The 19690-nt window shown below is 40.4% G+C and overlaps 3 protein-coding genes across 7 annotated transcripts; 1 reads left to right on the top strand and 2 right to left on the bottom strand.

Moving 5' to 3' along the window:
* Positions 1 to 3149: 3149 nt before the first annotated feature.
* LOC135622325 (uncharacterized) lies at positions 3150 to 7606 on the bottom strand. 5 transcript variants are annotated; one of them, XM_065124083.1, is made up of 3 exons: positions 6176 to 7606; positions 3776 to 3870; positions 3150 to 3442 (listed from the first exon to the last, which is right to left on the bottom strand). In XM_065124083.1, exon 1 carries the CDS (start codon positions 7582 to 7584, stop codon positions 6313 to 6315), a length of 1272 nt encoding a protein of 423 aa, XP_064980155.1. In that variant the 5' UTR covers positions 7585 to 7606; the 3' UTR covers positions 3150 to 3442; positions 3776 to 3870; positions 6176 to 6312. The 5 variants fall into 5 exon arrangements, with proteins under 5 accessions (XP_064980155.1, XP_064980153.1, XP_064980156.1 ...); XM_065124081.1 differs by having other exon boundaries at positions 6127 to 7606; XM_065124084.1 differs by lacking the exon at positions 3776 to 3870.
* A 602-nt stretch (positions 7607 to 8208) lies between these two features.
* LOC103996731 (protein SIEVE ELEMENT OCCLUSION B) lies at positions 8209 to 11018 on the bottom strand. Its single transcript, XM_009417709.3, has 6 exons — positions 10782 to 11018; positions 10565 to 10669; positions 10024 to 10472; positions 9841 to 9950; positions 9139 to 9764; positions 8209 to 9050 (listed from the first exon to the last, which is right to left on the bottom strand). The coding sequence occupies exons 1-6, from the start codon at positions 10980 to 10982 to the stop codon at positions 8433 to 8435; spliced, it is 2109 nt and encodes a 702-aa protein (XP_009415984.2). The 5' UTR covers positions 10983 to 11018; the 3' UTR covers positions 8209 to 8432.
* A 3187-nt stretch (positions 11019 to 14205) lies between these two features.
* On the top strand, positions 14206 to 19291 carry LOC135622326 (uncharacterized). Its single transcript, XM_065124085.1, has 5 exons — positions 14206 to 14574; positions 16540 to 16576; positions 16697 to 16933; positions 17032 to 17079; positions 18643 to 19291. Exons 1-5 carry the CDS (start codon positions 14273 to 14275, stop codon positions 19120 to 19122), a joined length of 1104 nt encoding a protein of 367 aa, XP_064980157.1. The 5' UTR covers positions 14206 to 14272; the 3' UTR covers positions 19123 to 19291.
* The last annotated feature ends 399 nt before the right edge of the window (positions 19292 to 19690 follow it).

Consider the following 19690-nt stretch of genomic DNA (forward strand, 5'->3'; position numbering starts at 1 on the left):
TTTGATTCTGTTGTGCTAAGTGTTTTTTTTGGATAGTGTGCGTCAATGCATTTATCGAGAGTTTTTCTGTATTATACTTTGATTTGATTTGATTGACAGACCTGTGTTGGTATTGTATAAAATCTAGTGGAGTGGATCAAAAACACTTTACCTTTTCATTATTATTATTGGGACTCTCATAGTATCTCCTTCAAATATCAGCTCATCTATCATAGTTGGATTCACAAGGAATCCTTCGTTGACTCTACCAATTAGATCTCAGATTCAGGTAGGATATAATGATGGTACAGTTCATCAAATTAGGATTAAATTCCAAATATCCCTCCCCCCCTCCCCCCCTCCTCGTCTAGTAGTTCAATGGGTCTCATGCGCTCTTGCGATGTCAGCACAACACTAAGTTAAAGAACCTCGACACCACCCTACTAGGTTAATTGAGGTAAAAGTAGAGCGATGCCAATATTATACTTATTGGCATTTGTATTTACTAAGTGAGATTTGAGATTTAAGAATATTTAGACGAGAATGAGCGGATGGCTCAAGGGCATCCTTGGGGGTGAGAGACTCGGGTTGTTGAATATATGACAATATCGTATCGACATTTGTATCAAGGTGGATGTGCCCATGTGTGGAAAGGATGACTGCTGTCCTCCTCGGGTGAAAGTACTATACGTCAGGAGTAAAACCTCTTTGCTCAAGCATTCATTGAGAGGGTTGATGGGCGATCGTTCCTACAATATCAGGCCTTTCTAGCACTAAAAATGTTAAGGGAAGAAGTCATTAATATTCTGGTTAGCCCGACGTGGTCCTGATCTATATATATATAGGATTGTTCAAAATGTCTCTGAGATAGAAATATTAAGCTCCCGAGGTACCACCTACACTAAGAACGAGGTCGAAAGAGATTTTCCAACGTGGTCCCTCCGATGCCAAGTTAATAATCAAAGATATATGAGTATGTATGCAAGTGGTAAAAAAAAAATAACCCATCTCTTCATTATATTGAAGATGACCTTTTATACTTAGTCGTAAATGAGCAGAATATTTCATGTAATATACTGTGAAGAGGCAACCTCTAACCGCCTTCAACAGTCTCCCCCTTGGTCTCTTGTACATGTAGGCGATAAGGTGGATAGTCTATAATCGTCTATCTTAAGCCCTTCATCACATGGGTAGACAAGTGGAGAGTATCATCCATTATTTTCTTTCACTTCGGACACCACGTGATGTTCATACGTCGGATGAAAATTGATCGATGATATACTCCCGATCAACTTTTAAAAATATTCAATTTTTTTCTTTACAAGTTCTTTAAAACCTATACAAGATTACACTTAGATTGACCCATCCTCATAGCCTCACGACTTATAAAAAAATTAACTAAATCTACAGTACTTGGTACGAGAGTGGACAAGCAATCGCAGCAATCGGTGAATTCGTGCACTCACCATGGCAAAACATCATGCTGAGTCTAGCAAGGCTACGAAGGGGGGAGCAGCCCCTCATACGACCACAATGGAGGAGAGTAGGATGTAGCCTTGACGGCAAACTACAGTAGTCAAAAAGGTAATCCCAGACATTGGCAATTCTCTTCACTCGAAGGAAGTGCAACCCGAATCACCAGCACCGGAAAGACATCAAAGCCATAAAGGGAGGGTTATAGAAGCTGAAGCACACCTAAATCTTCAAGCCAACTTGCTTAAGGTAGAGAAGGCACAATTTTGGATCGATCAAATGGAACTTCGGCTCGATCGACTGACTGACTGAAATACTAAGGAGTCAATGCAACACTTCAAAGATAAATTGTGATAGATCTCATGATAAGAATTACTATGCTCATAAGGATTCTACATGAGGGCGTGCAGAAGTCTCTAACACTTGATGAAGTAGTCCAAACTTAGCAGCACAGAAGATGTGATTGTCGAAGAATACCAACATATGTCATCAATAGATTAAACGAGGGAGAATACCATCCATGTCTATCACCTGTCCATAACACCTTTTAACGGAATCAACGTTCTTCAATTTTGATATATTGTACTTTTTGTTTTGCATGTTTTTCTTTTTTTGGTTAGTTTTGGTAAAGTCTATAAGATTACAAAGTTGTTTTCGAGACTTATGCTCAAATGTCAATCATCTTAGAACTCTGAGTGACACAAGACTGGATAGGACTTTAAGTAGTGTCGGTGATTTAGTTTTAAACTTTTGAGCTTATACGTAAATCATATGTAAGCTTTTTCCGAGCTTATACATAAATCATATATAAGCATCCGATTAAACAGTCGATATGAATATGGGACTTGAAACTATCTTTTTGACATTCAAAGCCTTATTCTTTTTGCCTTCGAAGTATTTATTGAATTGCTAAAGTCGTATGCTTTTGTTTGAAACATTGAGATTTATCCACAATTTGCTTTTGAAACTAATCAATTTTTATCGTTTCTTTGAGAAAAATTAAAATTTTTTTTTACAAGAGAACTCCACAACTTAAGTAAATTCAACTAAGTCTGTAACAATAGGCTCTAAAATACCTCCTTTCTTCTTTCTCCTCTTGCTCTTTCTTCGTTCTCTTCTTTATTCTCCTTACTCTTCATTTTTCCTTCCCTCGTCTCCTACCATAAATAATATGGTTGCTACACTACAGTATCCTTCCTCCCCTCCTCACCATGATGCTTACTTTCCCTCATAAAAGCTCTTTGATTTCATGCTTAGAATCTAAGATGTCTTAAGATGAATGCCTTGCATGTTCACTCTCATACGTTTACGATAATCCCACTGGAAAAATAAATGTCATATCACACCACTCACACATATGTGTAGGAAAATACTACCATTGCTACATACCAATCGATCAAAAACCAACATCAACAGCAAAATAAGCACTCGAGTTCAGGTAGCAAGTAGCTGGATGAGGTTTGGAACATGCAATTCCGACAGACAAATACTATGAATGTGATAATTTATATCTATATCAATTTCCTAGCACATAAAACTGATTAGGACGTATCAGAGGAAGAGAAAAGTTGCCTGCAAAATGCACTCTCAGAAAATGGATATTAAAAGAAAACCTCCTCTCTCTTTGATGGCGTACCATATGCTTTTATGAATGAAATGCTGTTGCCTCCAGAGTTTCCTGACAAATTGAGAGAACCTGGAATAATGAGATGTGTTAGCACTTGCATCCAAATTAAGTTTATAATTCTCCCTAACGATTACAGCTTGCTATTTTGAAAGAAGTTGGGTGCCTCTGATCTCTTCCAGAATTCTTGGATTATAGCAGAAGAATCATCTTGGAGTGAGAGAATTTTGGATTATTCCGGGAGGCTGCAATTGATTAGAACTTCTCTTTTTGCTTCCCAAGTGTTCCAGATGCAAATTTTGATCGCACAAAAGAGGTTCTCACTGAAGAATATATCCGTAGTAGGTTCCAATAGGGAGGCAGTGGCTGCAACAAAAACAAAAGCCTTGATGATTGGAAGAATGTCTGCAAGGAACTAAACTGCTGTTAAGAAAATTTTATGACACATTATTCTATTAAAATCTCAAACCATGCGGGCAAGATGGAGGCATATGATGAAACTTCAAAATCAGAGTACATGGAGCATTGTTTGATTGTATCTGGATGTGGTGCAAAGTTCTTGATAAGCTTAACACAAAATTGTCCTTCTATTTCCATCTTTTTTCTCTTAAACACATGAAACTGTTGATCTTGTTTTTAGATTTGTAGCTGGAACTGTTACAAAAGGACAAAAAAGAGAAATGTAACTGAAATTATCACCAGATACTAGATCTCCTACTCGTATGGATCTTTCTTCGTGTCGACTGATGCTCGATGCTTCAGCAATTCTTCATTATCTCTAGAGATAACACACCCTACATCCAAGATAACTTTTCACTCCCATTTTAGCAAATAAAAATAGAACAGGCAATTAAGTTCAATGAGTTAGACCTCCTTTAACTTCGGGGGATGGATGTTGTTACCACTAGGAGCACCTTGAGATAAATCATTATTCTTACTTAATGATCATAACAAAACATTAAGAAGGAAGTTTCATGATCCAAGAAATACAGCTAGGAACAAACAAAGAAAACTGCAGTTACATGAACATCACTTCACATGCAAGACCTCCATATTTCCCTACAGATATTTTACATCGTAAGTCTAGATCTAAGACTACCACTCTGTAAGGAAACAGGACTGGCATTTTGATATAGATATACATCAGTTATGAATGTGCACTACAAGTTTCCCTAATGCTGATTGAATCTTAAATATGTTTATCCATGTCAAGGTACTTGTTATCTGCACCATGGAACCCATTGCAGGAATTGGATATGGGGATTCCATCAGCATCAACAACGAAACACATGACTCTTCCATCTATGACCCTTCAATCCACCATGAATCATATGGTTCTTAGTGATTCCAGATTTATTTGGAACAAAAAAAGTCATGAACTCTCATTCATGTGCATCCTGATAAAAGGAGGTAAACCCAAGTTTGAGAAGGGTCACTACACCATGATAGAGCAAACCTATCAGTTCAAGCAATATAGGGTAAATAATGAGCTATCCTATTATCATCCCAAGGGATATAACCATAGATGTAGATTTATGTTTCACCCTACATACAGGACGCTATGTACCGATCCAATAGGTTATTGGGTTGTGGAGCATCCTATTTTGGATGGTTCAGCCTATTCTTTTTCTTCATTAAAACAAATGTTTTTCTTTTAAATAACCCATCTCCTACGGCTCACGACTCACAAGCATTTTTCTCCTTCATTCTTTGCTCGACCACTGCCTATGATACATCTCCTCTTCCTCCTCCTTTCTTCCTCCTTCTTTATTCTTCCTCCCTCCTCCTCCTTTCTCCCCCTCCCCTAGCAAAATACCAACACACAGTGCGCACCCTTATCGATTCGACCATGGACCAGCACAGGTCCAGTACCCAAGATTGAAAACCTTGAATATAACACATTTGACAATTTTAACGCTAAAGCTAAATCACTATCGTCTTTTTTCTTTTGGACTAGACAGAGGCTGAACCATGATAAATTTCTTGCCAATATAAGTGTCTGATCACCCAATAACTATCTTGTTATAAAACTTTAATAGTGAAAACAAATTCCTCTCATAATGGGAAACATTCAACTAGTTTCTAATATAAAATCATTGTATTACTAGAATGATCTGGACAAGTGCCCTCCTCCAAAAGTACTCTAACTTTCGAAAAAAAGGGAAATACCACGAAAATTCCCAAAATCAACTTTGGTTGTGTACACATTCATATTTCCTAATTCCAATATGGAACTAAACTTGCTTGGATTCCTATCTAATTATCCTCGGTGTTTCTATCACTCTCTTTGTGCCAAATAGTCCATTAGCTCTTGCACTGGTCTTCACAACACATAAATCCAGATGAAGGGACACATAAAGATGCTCTAATGTCACATTGCAATGACTGGCACTAAAAATCTTCTCCATCCACCTTCAGAAAAGCTATCCTGACTTTTACAAATTTGATCACATAGGTTACATATCATTGCAAAGTCCAGGCAGATATATAGAAAGTAGAATCAGGTATTAGTTTAGTTTTGACAAATATTAGTCCATGTTCCTGTTATCTTATTTCTCACATTAAGCTAATAATGATTTGAAACCCATAAACTTGATTTAGCTTGTAACTCAATTGAACAAATCTCAAAATTTCAGACTTGTTCAAAGATTAGAAATATGATAATATAATACATGCTTTCTAGACCAAGAAAATGATCAGCTGAAAGAACATTTATTGCCAGCATGATGCACTTTGTGATAAGAACAAAGAACACCAAGGCACATGAACTGTTCAAAAAGAAAAATCATAACTACATGCTTTATGAACCGAACAAATGATTGATGGAAGCACATTTATTGCATCTGAATAATAACATATGCAGATTATACCCCTATTTTATGAGTACATAAGAAAAAAGAACATAAATCATAAAAACTCAAAGAGAATAACAATCCAGACCTTGTTACGGTAGCGGTAAGAGTGATCTCATTAGAGACCATTGAAACCTTACATGTGATGGGCATGCTGGCAAGCATAAGGTTATTAAAACCTATCATTACAGAACTTACTGGAATGAGTCTTGGAAGGTCAAATGAGAAGAATTGGAACCCATCTCACATTTGGTTTGGTGACCTGAGATGCTGTCCTCCCTTGGGTGAATCCCTTTTTGTTCTATGATTGATCAAGCAAATACAAGCTGAAAGAAGAGGTGAGATGTAGACATCAGGGTGGATGCACTGGGAATCCATGTCGCCTTACAGTTGGATTCGCACCCATTTCTTGAAGCTACCCAGCTCTGAACCTTCCGAAACCGCCATTCCAATGCCTGCCCTCCCGTCCTTCCCTATGCCTGTGTAGTACAGCCTCCATTCTTCTCCCCCTCCTTCCATAATTTGGAGCAGACATGGAGCACCGACCCCTCTGCTATCCCATCCGTCCTCATCAGTGGATGGCTCAAGAATCACCTCATCACCCCATCGCTGCCAGTTCTTCAATCCGTCCGAAGACACCGCCAAGCCGATACGTGTAGCCCCCTCCACAGAGACACCTTCGTAAGCCATTAGGTACGAGCCGTCTCTCTGGTTCCTCACGACGTGAGCATTCCTGGCGCCGGCCTCGTCGAAAGAGCCGGCGGGTCCGCGTCCCAGGACCTCCCCTAGCTTCACCCACCGGATCCCGTCCCCGGACCTGGCGATGCCGACAGCGTGATGCCCGTTCCTCTGGTCGAACGAGTGGTAATACAGCCTCAGATCGCCTCGGCCATGGTACACGACCTTCGGTGATGCTGCAAACAGGGCGTCCCACTCGCCGGCAGAGCCGGCGTCGAAGAGGGCGCCGCTGTGGTGCTCCCCTTCGATCCTCGCCCAGTGTCGGCCGTCTTGGCTGATAGCTAGGCCCGGCAGCGACACGAAACGAGGGCGACATTGGTCGCCTGCATCCTCACCGGGGATCTCCAGCTTCTCCTGGCTAGAGCCAGTATAGTAAAGCCAGTAGACGGCGCCGGGCGCTGTGAGATTGTCGTTGGACATGATAAGCACATCCGATGGGCTCACGCTCGCCGTGTCGAACGCCCACCAGTCGGAGCTGCGGCGCATGACCTGGCCAACGTCGTCGCTAGTTGTGACAGGGCCAGATCCTCTCTCCCAGTGGATCCCGTTCCCGGAGACCGCCACGCCGATGGAGTCGCCTTCGTCGCCTCTGCCATGGTACCACATGAGCCACCGCTCCTCGTCGTCCCGGACGTACCGCTTGACGACCGGGGAGCCAACCTCGTGGCTGTCCCAGGAAGGGGCGGGGCCAACGTCGAACACCAAGCCGTGGCAGGAGGTCGAGGAAGGAAGCGGCGAGGAGCGGGCAGCGGAAATGGGCTGTGATTGTTGTCGGTGTCCCTCCGCGAACGAGGAGCGGCGGCTCGATGTGTAGCTCTTGGAGAAGGAAGGAGAGGGGAGAAGGAATGGAGGCGATGCGAAGAGGAGCGATGTGGTCGGCATGTAGGATTTGTGGAAGCAAGCAGGTAGCATCATCATTCGACGAGACTCACTTGGTTGGAGGAAGGACATGGGAGGAAGAAGGGAGATGATTCATTGATGGGCCGGACCATGATAAATGGGCCTACAAAGGCCTCTTGGGATAAGATTCCAAAAACTTGATTTCAAAAAATGTGCGTATATTATTATATTAATATTTAAATTTAATAATATTATATTTATCTATTGATATATACCTTATGAAACATTAGTTAATTAGTGATGCATTTATCCACCTAAGAAGGTTTGAAATCTTATTTGATATATTTTTATATAAATTTTTTATCTAAATTAATTATCAAAGGTTTTAGGATCTCATCTTTTAAAAAAATATTATCCATCTAAATATAAATTCATATATTCTATTGCAAAATAAAAGTTTGAATTTCCATCAATTTGTTGTCGTTTGATTATATTGAAGTACTAATAATGGTCAATATCCTCTAACAACATTTTGTTGGATACTGTAAAGGTAAGAATATTAGGAGCATTTTATTTGTTTCATAGTCTGGAAATATCCTTCATATATCTCATATTACAGTAAATAATTTTCCCAATCGCTTTAATAATTTCTTTTACAGAAAGAAATGTTGATATATCTATTGCAAAGCAAAAGCCGGCATAGGAGCTAAAGAACAAGACAACTGGTTTTATTATTGGAAACAAAGCTGAGAAGGTTGACGACCAATGCCGTACTCGAGAGCAGACTCACTCACAGGGCAGGCACTGAATTCGAAGACACCAGAAAACAAAGTAAAGAGAAAGCTACAGACTTCTCTCCCACACATCTTTATTGCGAATCCACTACGACCTCAATCCAAGCTTGCCGTCGGCCAACCCCGTCATCTCTATTCATTACAGCAGCGGTAGAGGACGAACTTCTCCATGGGGCGCTTGCACTCCGCGCACACCACCTGCTCCGTGATCCTGCCCGTGTCTCCGGGAAGGATGAGGCGGGTGCAGTGCTCCGGGGTGTGGAACGGCTGCAGCGCGTTCGTCAGGGCCGGGATGAATCCCTCCTCCTCCACCCTCACCTTCCATTTGTCGAACGTCTCGAGGCAGTTGTTGATCATCTTCCCCTGCGCCTTCACCATCTCCACCGAACCCCGGCTGACCACCGCCCACCCGTCGTCGCTGCCGTCGAAGCTCAGCATCGTCAGCACCTCCTGCACGATGGGGTCGTTCTCGATGGTCTTGCCGTGGTGCATCTTGGAGTACCACATGCTCTCCAGCCGCGTCCAGAAGAACCACATCATCACCGGGTCCTGCCAGTAGCCGCTCAGCTTCTCGTTGGCGATCACCGTCACGGCTTTCTTCACGCGGTCCCTCGGGCTGCTCTTCCCCACGTACACCATCTCCAAGGGGATCCTGGCTTCCTGCGACGCGCGCCTCATCAACGTGGTAAACCTCCGTATCCACTCGATGTCCTCTCCTCCATACAGGCAGACATGGCGGCCTTCTTTCACCTTTCGGATCATATCAGAGAAGAAGAAGAACAAGAATCATTTGCAAGCTTAGACAAATAATCCATGAACGCACAATGCTGATTCATACCCATCCAAGCATCAGAGGATCGATTTCGTCGATCAGGAACTCGAGCCGCCACGTCTCATCCTTCCAGAGCGCCTCCTCCCTGTTGCTGGTGAAGGGGAAGGCAAGGCTTCCCCAAATCCACATCATGTGGAGGGCATTAGGGCAAACGACCTTCCCCTGAGAGTCCAACACCACCAGCATTGGCCTCTTGTCGAAGTGCCACGCGTCCCGTATATACTTGATCACTGGTGGCTCCAGCAACGAGGGGTGGTGCAGCGAGTACCACGGCATCATGGAAGCCAAGCGGTTGAAGGTCTCCTCTTTGGCACCTCCCCACGGAACGTGCCTGTCGATGATGGGCAGCCAGACGATCTCGTAGTGCCGTTCGATCTTCCCTTGGTGCGTGTCACTGTATATCTGTATCAGAACAAAGAGCTCCTCCTGGGAGATGTCGAGGTCGGAGATGAAAAGCATCACAATCTTCCTCCTCAGTACGTCGACGCTAACTCTTCTCTTGGTAGTCCCGTCTACCAGCGGCAGATCATCCTTGGAGTACATGAGTGCCTTGAGGATCTTCATGTTATCGATGTGCACAGTCTGGAAGAGATGCACCAGCGTCTGGTATGCTTCAACGTTCTTCTTCTCACCTGAATCAAGAAAGATGAGTGGACTAATAACTGGTTTCAAACCATGACTAAAGCATAAATTTGTATTCGCTCTGACCAATGTGTCGATAGCACAGTTCAAGTTGCTTGGTGAGGTGATCATGGATGTTGCTGAGTTTGTGAGCCAGACTTGAGAGCTCCCATGCTTCGCTGGTGGAGCTGACATGCCTGCGACCAGAGAAGAAACGTTTATGGCTTCGAGCTTCAAGTAGTCTTTTGGGAACCAAGGGATTGAGCTTACTCATGACCCAGGCCTATGAGGGAAATGATCTGAGAAGCACAAGCTACGACACTTCTGATGGTCCAGTAGACGGCAGTGGGGATGTGCGCCAAGGCCATGGCCATGTCAGGGGCGTCGGGCGAGATGTACTCAGAAGGCAGCTCCTTGAACTGGACGATGCACTTGGTGACATCCACCATTGCCTTGATGAGGTTGTTGAGGGCATCGAACCGAGGCTTGAGGGCCTCGGTGTGCTCGAGAATGTCAGGCAGCTGCTTGAGGAGCGCCACCGACTTCGCCAGAGGATTGACTGTGTGAAGCTGGGCAGTCAGCCAGAACTCCCCGTAGCTCACAGCAAACGCCGCCAGCGCTATCACTACTTTTGCATCCCAAGAGTAGTTTGATAGTGAGTTGAACAGGGATAACGTTGTCGCGTGCCCGTCGCCTCCGCCGGAGCACTTGCAGGTCAACTGTAGTGGCCCGAAAGAACGAAAAGAAGTCTCAAGAATTAACCTTGGAGGCTTAAATAAGAGTGATAAGTGTACAGATGCTGCTGCATTACCTCGCAAGATATCTTGTGGATGGTGTAGGCCAGGGCTTCAAGCATTCCCACAACTTCAAGATGATGCGCTTTGTCTTCCACAAGCTCCAGATGAGCTTGCGGCGTCTGTCCAATTACCAGATCAAAGCAAAACGCAAGATTAGATCTACATTCCAACGTCAAATACTTGTTCTACGACTTGCAAGAAACAAGCTAGAGTCAGCTTATGTGATCATACCACGATGACAGTAGGGGTAGCCCGCTGCAGTATGTCCTCCACGAGTTTCAACAGCGGCATGGTATCGATGTCACGGCCGTCGGGGGAGTGCGTTGCAAGGATTTCCTTCACTACCACGCTGTCGTCCGACTTCGCGTAGAGGTGGCGATCTCCCTTGATCAGATGCATCTTAGTCGCCGCCGCCGCTGCTGTCGACGCCATTTCCGCAACAATGGCAGACGAAAGGGCTAAACGTGCAGTGGCTGTGCAGTGCAGGTGCTCGGAGGCCATGGTCTTTATATAGCCAAGTGCAGAAGAGGTAGAACAAGGAACACAGAGAATAAAGATGGCAGCGGACCAACAGTACTTTGCTTGCCAAAGCTCAAGTGAACCGAACCTTTGCTTCATAACTGGGGTTTCTTCTTTTGCCCGATACGTAGTGTCATGGTAGAGTTCAAGCATGCATGGCTTTCCTCTTTACCACGGACGTCCTCTAAAAGAACAGCCCACGTAATTTGCATCGACTTCTCATCCAGCGGAGCAAAGACAAATGCAGAGGCATCAATAAAGTAGAAGAAAATTCTTTTCTTATGGGTATAATAAAGGGGAAGGATGCATGCACTTTACGTCCTTTAGGGATATGTATCTTCCTTTCCATGGTTGATGTTTACTAGTAGAAAGGATTGGATTTAGACAGCTATCAGCCATTAGCATTGCGTATCATTATTGGAAGATGATAAAGCAATCTTTACGGAGGAGTCTTGTCAGGGCTCGACGTCAAGAACAGCACGTATCTCAATGCAAGATGGATGTACTCCCTCAGTCTTCCTACTCACAATTAATCATGAATGAACCGAACCATATTTGAATTGGATCGAACCAGATGATACCACTAGAATGGAGTCAATTCTTCGTCAGATCGATAAACGATATGTATAAACTAGTAATTGAAATCTTGATTGATATTAATTGGCTTGACTATACCACTTGATTCATATACGATCTCGACTAGAAACAGACCAACTTAAGTTCAATCATGGTTGAATGATCTAATCAGGGCAAATATGAGGACATTGTAGCATATGGTCAGTAGTAACACTAAAAATTGTATGTAATGGTACTCCTCGGTAAATTTTTTATAATAAATATATATTCAAAACTCATTCCATAATAAATTTTATATGTTTTTCAAAACCATTAAAAAAATCATCTTTATATTTTACTTATTCTCACTATATTTTTATTAATTGTACTAACAAATAAATAGCTTCTATTGATGATATTACAAGAAAAAAACCACATTGATCTAAAAAATATTTTATTTCACATCGTATTCTACCTTTGTTTACTCATTTTCAAAGTTTCATTGTGTGAATAATTATTTGAAGTCTTTATATAATTATAATATTTTTATATTCATCTTATTCTTATAAATTATTATTTATAAATCATTGGTCAACTTTCTCATCCTCAAAATCTTGTTAAACGAATTATCGCTGGATTTTTTAGACTCTGTTAATTGTCAATAATACTATCTGGTCCACATTCTTACCTCTTTTCATATTTCATAAAATTTGTTACATCATTTGTTTTGTATTTATAAATAAAAGTATGATTATTAAATCCATCACTGTTATATATTTATGTTACTTATAAAATATTTCACAAATTTCTTTTTAAAAAACCTAAAAAAAAAAATTTCACATAGCATCCCTTTTTGTTTTATTTGTATGGAGCATCACTTATTTTTTTAAAATATAAGATTCTTCCTCCATGGTCACCTTCATCATCTTCTAAGAATTACCTCTATAGTGATGTTATTGTTGCAATGACTCTTAGTGATAACTCCTACGATAATGACTCGGAAGATCTTTCCCCCTTAACTTTCTCGATGAAGATAGATAGTACGAAAGAGACGAGCAAAACACAACATGATGAGATAGAGGTGATCATGTGAGTCGAAAATAGACACGACCAGATGGAGAGGTAACATTTTTTTTAAAGAAAAAGCGTGGAAATAAAATAAAAAAAGGGTACTATGTGAAAAAAAAATAAAAACCTATTTTTTTTTAAAAAAATTATCCTAAAATATTCATAATTTTTTAAATAAAATTATTTTAAATCATTAATCGGCTTCTTTTATCTTCATCCTTAATGCATTTGGTAACTTCTAAAATCCTTAGATGATTTTACAACCGTTTAAGATGATATCTACAACATTTGTTCTTTATTTACACATTAAATCGATCTGTCGAAGATGCTAAAACTCATTGGATCGTCTTCTGAGGTTTGTGATCATCGAATTAAAATAAAACAAAAATCAAATCAAACGTCTCGATGTGATCGACGCACCATCATGTGACCGTGAGTGACTCCATGCTCCTCGTGATGCGAGATCCGGAGGATGGACGGCAGTGATCGTCCAGCAGCACGTGTCGGCCCATGCTCCCGAGACCCGGCCGTCCTCGTTGCAGGTTGCAGCCTCTGCTTCCGCCTCCCGCCGCTACTGCACGCGCACCCACTCATCTCTCTCGCACGCATATAAAATATGCGCACGAAATTTGAAGAAAAGGGGAAGGAAAAGCCACCGCCGCGTTCGTCCAAAGCGTCTGCCCTCCCACCGCCTTCTTTCCCGGCGCCGATACACACAAACAAACAAACGAATGGGCCGCTTTCGAGAGCGTGATCTAAGAATACAAAAAACGAAACCTGAATCGAAAGGATGCCACCTTCCAATGACTGGTTGTATTCTCCTCTTTAGCATTAATAATGAATCAATAATTGCTATTTAGCATGGCGGTTTCGGAGACGCATCTCTCCCGCCCTGCCATCAATGCCGCACACCGCCATGGAATGAATGCCTCGGTCAGCTGCACTCGTCCTTCCATTATTTTTAGTTCTTATGTATCCTTCCAATAAATTAAATATAATTATTAAGATTTCTTTTATATAAAATTAAAATTTGTTGGAGACGAAGCTTCGTATAATCACGAAAACAAACTGTTTGACTTTGACTCGAGTCTACTTTGACCCGTCAAAGCCAACACTGTCGTTGTCACTTGCTCTTTCACTTTTTATTTTTAAGCTTTTCATCTGGTCAAATGTGTAGGACTAATATCTCTACAGATGCAGAATAATTCAAGAAAAGAAAAGACAAAAATAATTGAAGAGGAAATACTATATAAATATTTTAATTATATGTAAAGAAAATTTTCTTAAGAAATTTAAAGAAACAGTTAAATCATGCTAATATTCACGAAATGTGGAAGCACAAGAACGGAGGCTGCTTTGTTTGGTGTTCGGTGTCATTGACTCAGTATAATGCATCAGTAACTTACAAATCAATATTAACACAATACTATATTTTATATTATTATTATTATTATTATTATTTTGGAGAACCTTCGCTGGAGTTTCCGCCTTTTGTTTGTGGTATTTACGGTTTCGCCTCAACAACTCTCCTGTCGTCGCTCATTAGTGAGGAGATCAGGAGAAGGAATTGGGAGGGAGCGATGGGCGGCGTGGCGTCGTCGGTGGCGGCGAAGCTGGCATTCTTCCCGCCGTCGCCTCCATCGTACGAGGTGGTGACGGATCCGGGGACGGGGATGGCGAGGCTGAGCCGCTTCCCCCACCGGGAGAACGTGGAGGTGCTCCGCCTCCCCACGCGCCGGGGCACGGAGATCGTGGCTGTCTACGTCCGCAACCCCATGGCGTCCTCCACCCTCCTCTACTCTCACGGCAACGCCGCCGACCTCGGCCAGATGTACGAGCTCTTCCTCGAGCTCAGCATCCACCTCCGCGTCAACCTCCTGGGGTACGAACGAAACCACTCGTTTACTCAACTATTTCCATCAATTCGTGTTCGTTTTCGCGGTAGACACCGGATTTGTTGTGGATAAGGTTTTGGTCCGTCGATTTGCGTGCTTCAAGTCTGATTTTCATCCAAAAGGAAAAAAAAAAGGAGCATCTTTGACGGCCGGATTAAGCTGTATCTAATTTCTTTATGAAGCTTGATTCTATATACCTAGTTGGAAAGTTAGTGCTTTTACGGAACCATGAATCTACGGATGCATTTGGTGGCATGTCTCCGTTAAACTGTGTCAGACAGCTGTAATCTAAGATTTAGGGTTCTTTATTTAATCTTGGGTTTTATACTGGGTAATAAAAGGAACATCGAGTGCTTGCTATATCGTAATAATTTTGCACCGAGGATCAAAATGACATTTGAAGGTAGATTTGTCATTTTTATTGTCAAATTCCTCTTTCCTTTTGATTGTTGGGAGCTTGATAAGCAACTGCGGATAAAAGTCACTGCTTTAGAGGAAGCAGATTTGGGTCATGGTCTGCTAGATTTCGTTTTAATGGGTTTAGCGAGTGTGCCTATGTGGTTTGGCTTTGGAACTTGTAACGGGCAGGAAGTACGTTTGCAGTTATATGAATCTTGTTATTGATCGATCCGTCACAAGCTTTACAGTATTCTGAAGCTTTAGTTATGAAGATAAGACAATGTGCATTTTATTAACTGCAGTTGCACTTTTCCTAGTTGTTGGAAGTTCTATAATATTTTTTTCTTTACTTTATCAGAATTTGGGCTAAAAGATATGTTTCTAGGCTCTTTGGTATCGTAGGTTGCAGCATGAGCCATGAAGAATATCTGTTACTTAACAATGTGTTTGTTCTTTTGTTTTTAGTATAATGGCATAATTTTTCATTCTGTTACTTAACATGAATCTTTTTTAGTGTGTATGTTCTTTTTTTTGGTAACATCACTAGTTGTCTATTTCCTTGTTGCATATTCTCTTTAGAGGTCTCTTTATCCTCCTCAAATTGGGAACCTTGATGAGAGGGTTATATCCTTATATCTGTTAAACAAAATTAATGTCTAGCTACAGATATTTGGTTCAGCTCAAAAGACTTATGCTTTGGTGTTAGTTGCTTTGCGGTCTTAAGAGAACATCAATATTTTTCTTACCCAGTTATGACAAGCTTAAGCCAATCAAAACAAAAGTCAACATTGTGTTCCATGTTCTTGGAACTTGAAGTACTAAACCAGACACAATAGTAAAGTCCAATATCAAGATGATAGTAAGAATGCAACTGGATCTTGTTTTTTTTCATATATTGGCATGTTGCCTCCAATGAATAAGTATGAGATCATCTCCAAGAGCTGAGGTAGGGTTGGTTTTCTAACATCTTGGTGAAAAGGAAATAAAAAGACAAACAAAAGAAGGTTTACTACTTGTATGATACACAATGTAACAAAGGGATCTAGAAAGAACAAAATTCATCAAGGATGATAAATTAATGAATTTGATCAAAATGATGAAGCAAATAGAGATCTTATGAACAGGGAAGACGGCAGTTGGACAGATTGTCATCATGAGGGGTCAATAATTTGAATTAAATGTTGGTTTTAATTGTGTGAACAGATGCATGTTGGTTTATTCTGATTTGTACTTGGTCAGGCTTTGTAGATGGGAGTACAATTCAGCGATAATTTGAATTAAGAATTTTTATTCACTCATACATGACCTTTACCATTTGTAGAATGCAAGCCAACTGATGTGTCATTTCAATAAGCCACATCAGGATATTGGTCATTTTTATCAACTTTCAAGTTTGACAGGACTTAACACATTTTCACAATTGATCAAATTTGCATATATTTTGTAATTTTATAGTTGCATGGTTCGTTTGACTGTGCTTCATCAACCTATGTATATACGGTATGTACTTTTTATGACAATGCACATTGACCAGTCTTTTCATACTCATGCAGGTATGATTACTCTGGATATGGGCAATCCTCTGGAAAGGTCTGTCTCTGTTCTCTTAGATTTATTTCTTGGATTTTTTCTGCTTGCCAGCATTTTGAGATTAAGAGGACCACGTTTGGCTACACTGTAAGTTTATATCTCTTTCTTTATTCTTCGCAGCCAAGTGAACAAAATACTTATGCTGATATAGAAGCTGCTTATAAATGCCTCATAGAGCAATATAGTGCTAAGGAGGAAGAGATTATATTGTATGGACAATCTGTTGGAAGTGGACCAACTGTGGATTTGGCTACTCGCCTACCTCGCTTGCGCGCTATTGTTCTGCATAGCCCTATACTGTCAGGTTTAAGAGTGATGTATCCAGTAAAGCGCACATATTGGTTCGACATTTACAAGGTTAACACTTTAATGGGCTTTTACAATTTTTGTTTTAATTTCTCTCTCTCTCTCTCTCCCTCTCTTTATTTAAACTTTCCCTCACCATGTTTATCCAGAATATTGACAAAATTCCACTGGTCAAATGCCCGGTGCTAATAATTCATGTAAGTTTTCTATCTTTGTTTCTTTTTATTTTTTTTATTGTGGATGTTGTGTATGTTTTTCCTACGTTCTCATTTGTTGCAATCTATTTTTGTAGAAGTAACTTCACTTTTTCAATGATTAGGAAAAGTTTATAAGAGCACTGTTATACGGCTTGTAACAATATGTTGTGAAAATGCAATGAATTCTGTACTTATTTACCATCATAATTTTAGGTCTTCTGCTGACCTCTGGAAAGGTCATTAAATTTCATTCCATATTATCACCTTTGTGACCTCATCAACAGATAAATTGTTAATTAATGTATCTTTAGGAATTTTCCAAATAATGGTTGAAACAAAGTCAATTGCTGACTGCAACTAGTACACATCTCAAGAGCTGAGATGTCACCAGAAAGGCTTTGTGGGTCACTTTCAGTTTTGGGCATATCCATATGTTTGTTAGGTATTGGGCATCCTTGAATGCATATATGGGTTAATTTAGAACCAATAAGAATAGCCTGCCATTATGTTGATAAATTAAAGTCATGAAAACAGTGACTGAGGCTTGAGTTAATAAAATCTTATGGCTCTACTAAGCAGCAATATATCTCCTGGCAGGACAACAGAACAGTAGATATAAACTTAGGCTATAGATCTGAGAAAAAAACTTAGGTTTATCCACTGTAAACTATACATATGCGCACAAACGACGGGCAGCAGATTAGCTGATAGCTGAAAAAAATTAGTACAGGAGATATTAAGCAAAGAGGAGGATGAAAAAATTAGTGTAAGAGTGAGTATGGAGAAGAGTAGATCAAAAGGTAAAAAGTGGTGGCCCAGTCAGAAGATAATTTCTTTTAATGAAATTACATACTCGTCACCGACAACATCACTGACCTCTGTACAAAAAAGATATGTTTGGCCTTCATTTCCCTCTTGGACTAGGATTTTAAGATTTAGGAATTAATCGGCAACTAAACCAGGTCCCAATTGAAGCTATCAGCTGCAGCTCTTAAATTATGTTTTTTCAGATCAGTGAGATGAGATCTGCTCCATCTGTATACCAAAAGCAGCCAGTATTTACCTAACATCTATAACTGATCCTTGTATGACTCACTAGATTTGTACACTTGCATTAAACGTGCAGGTGGCTTCCTTAACCTTTTGTTTAGAAATTTTTTCGTTGAGCATGCCTCTTTCAATATGGTAATAATATCTAAAATTGTATTTAATATATTTTTCGAGCTAATTTTTCGTGTTTAAGAAATTTTACTTTTTCCAGAATGAAAAAAATACAATACTTTAATATCCAATTTCAAAAATATAACATGCTCCAAGCAAACTTAAACACAGAAAGATAGCACTGTAAATAATTCAGTTTTTTGCTTGCATGCACATATTAAGTACTAAAAATGTAATTCTAATGCATACATAGCAAGAGTTGTCATGCATGCAAGCTTTTGTGTGCTTCTTAATTTTGAATTGATTTACCTGTTTGTATAAGAATTTTCTTTTATTTGTTTTGTTTGTCAAAACATATTGCTTGTAGTTGTGATTCTCATATATTTTCAATCTGATCTGCAGGGAACATCCGACGAAGTTGTAGATTGTTCTCATGGTAAGAAGCTTTGGGAACTGTGTAAGGAGAAGTATGAACCACTTTGGCTCAAAGGAGGGAAGCATTGTGATTTAGAACTTTTTCCTGAGTACATCAAACATCTCAAAAAGTTTGTATCTACAGTGGAGAAATCACCTTCCCACAGAAGCACCTGGAGAATAAGTACAGAAAGATTTGAACCTCCTAGGAAGAGCTCTGATTGTTTTGAACCATCAAGGAAGAGCATTGATCATAGGGAGAAGCATAGGCCTAGTTCAGATAAGTCAAGAAACAAGGATCAGCGACGTAGCAATATGGAAAAATTGGGAAAGTCAAAGACCTCGTTTGACCATTTGGAGAAATGTAGGAGAAGTGTGGATTGCCTGGAGAAGTCTAAGAAGAACACTGATCAGCTGGATAGAGGCCGGAAGAGTGTGGACAGGTTGGACAGGATATGGGCTGGCTAGTCATTTTACCCCATGTAAAAATTATAAATGGGCTTTGTTGTATCAAGGAATTTATTTGTGTTTTTTTTTTCTTTTCGCCAATTATGTAGTTTATTTGTGGATGTTACACAACAGTTGGTAGAGCTGGAAAGAAAGTTGTTGATGTAGCGTAGTTCCTGAGTTAAAATGACATCTTTTGTCAAAAATGATTGACATGATGGTTTGTTGGGATTTATGTGATCATCCATTTAATAGTTTGTTCTCTTTGGAAGCAGCTGCACAAACAAGTGAAGATTTTGGATTTTATTGTGAGTTCTTTTCATTTATATGATATCAGGACTTCTGACACGAGGGTTCTCCTCACTAGAAGTGATACTTTAAGTGCATGTAACAGGTTCTTTATGTTGATCACATTGCATTGCATCAAGTTATCTAGAACTTTATCAGTAACTTGATATAATATGTTTTCTCAAGTTTCGAACAGATCCGAGATTGCATACTGATCAATCTCAGATACGAAACTAGTGTTGGATCAAGAATTTAAACCTTGCTAAATTTTTTCTTAGTTGAATTTGTTTTGAGCAAGGTA

This window comes from Musa acuminata, chromosome BXJ2-9, assembly GCF_036884655.1.
Source record: "Musa acuminata AAA Group cultivar baxijiao chromosome BXJ2-9, Cavendish_Baxijiao_AAA, whole genome shotgun sequence".
Lineage (NCBI taxonomy): Eukaryota > Viridiplantae > Streptophyta > Magnoliopsida > Zingiberales > Musaceae > Musa > Musa acuminata.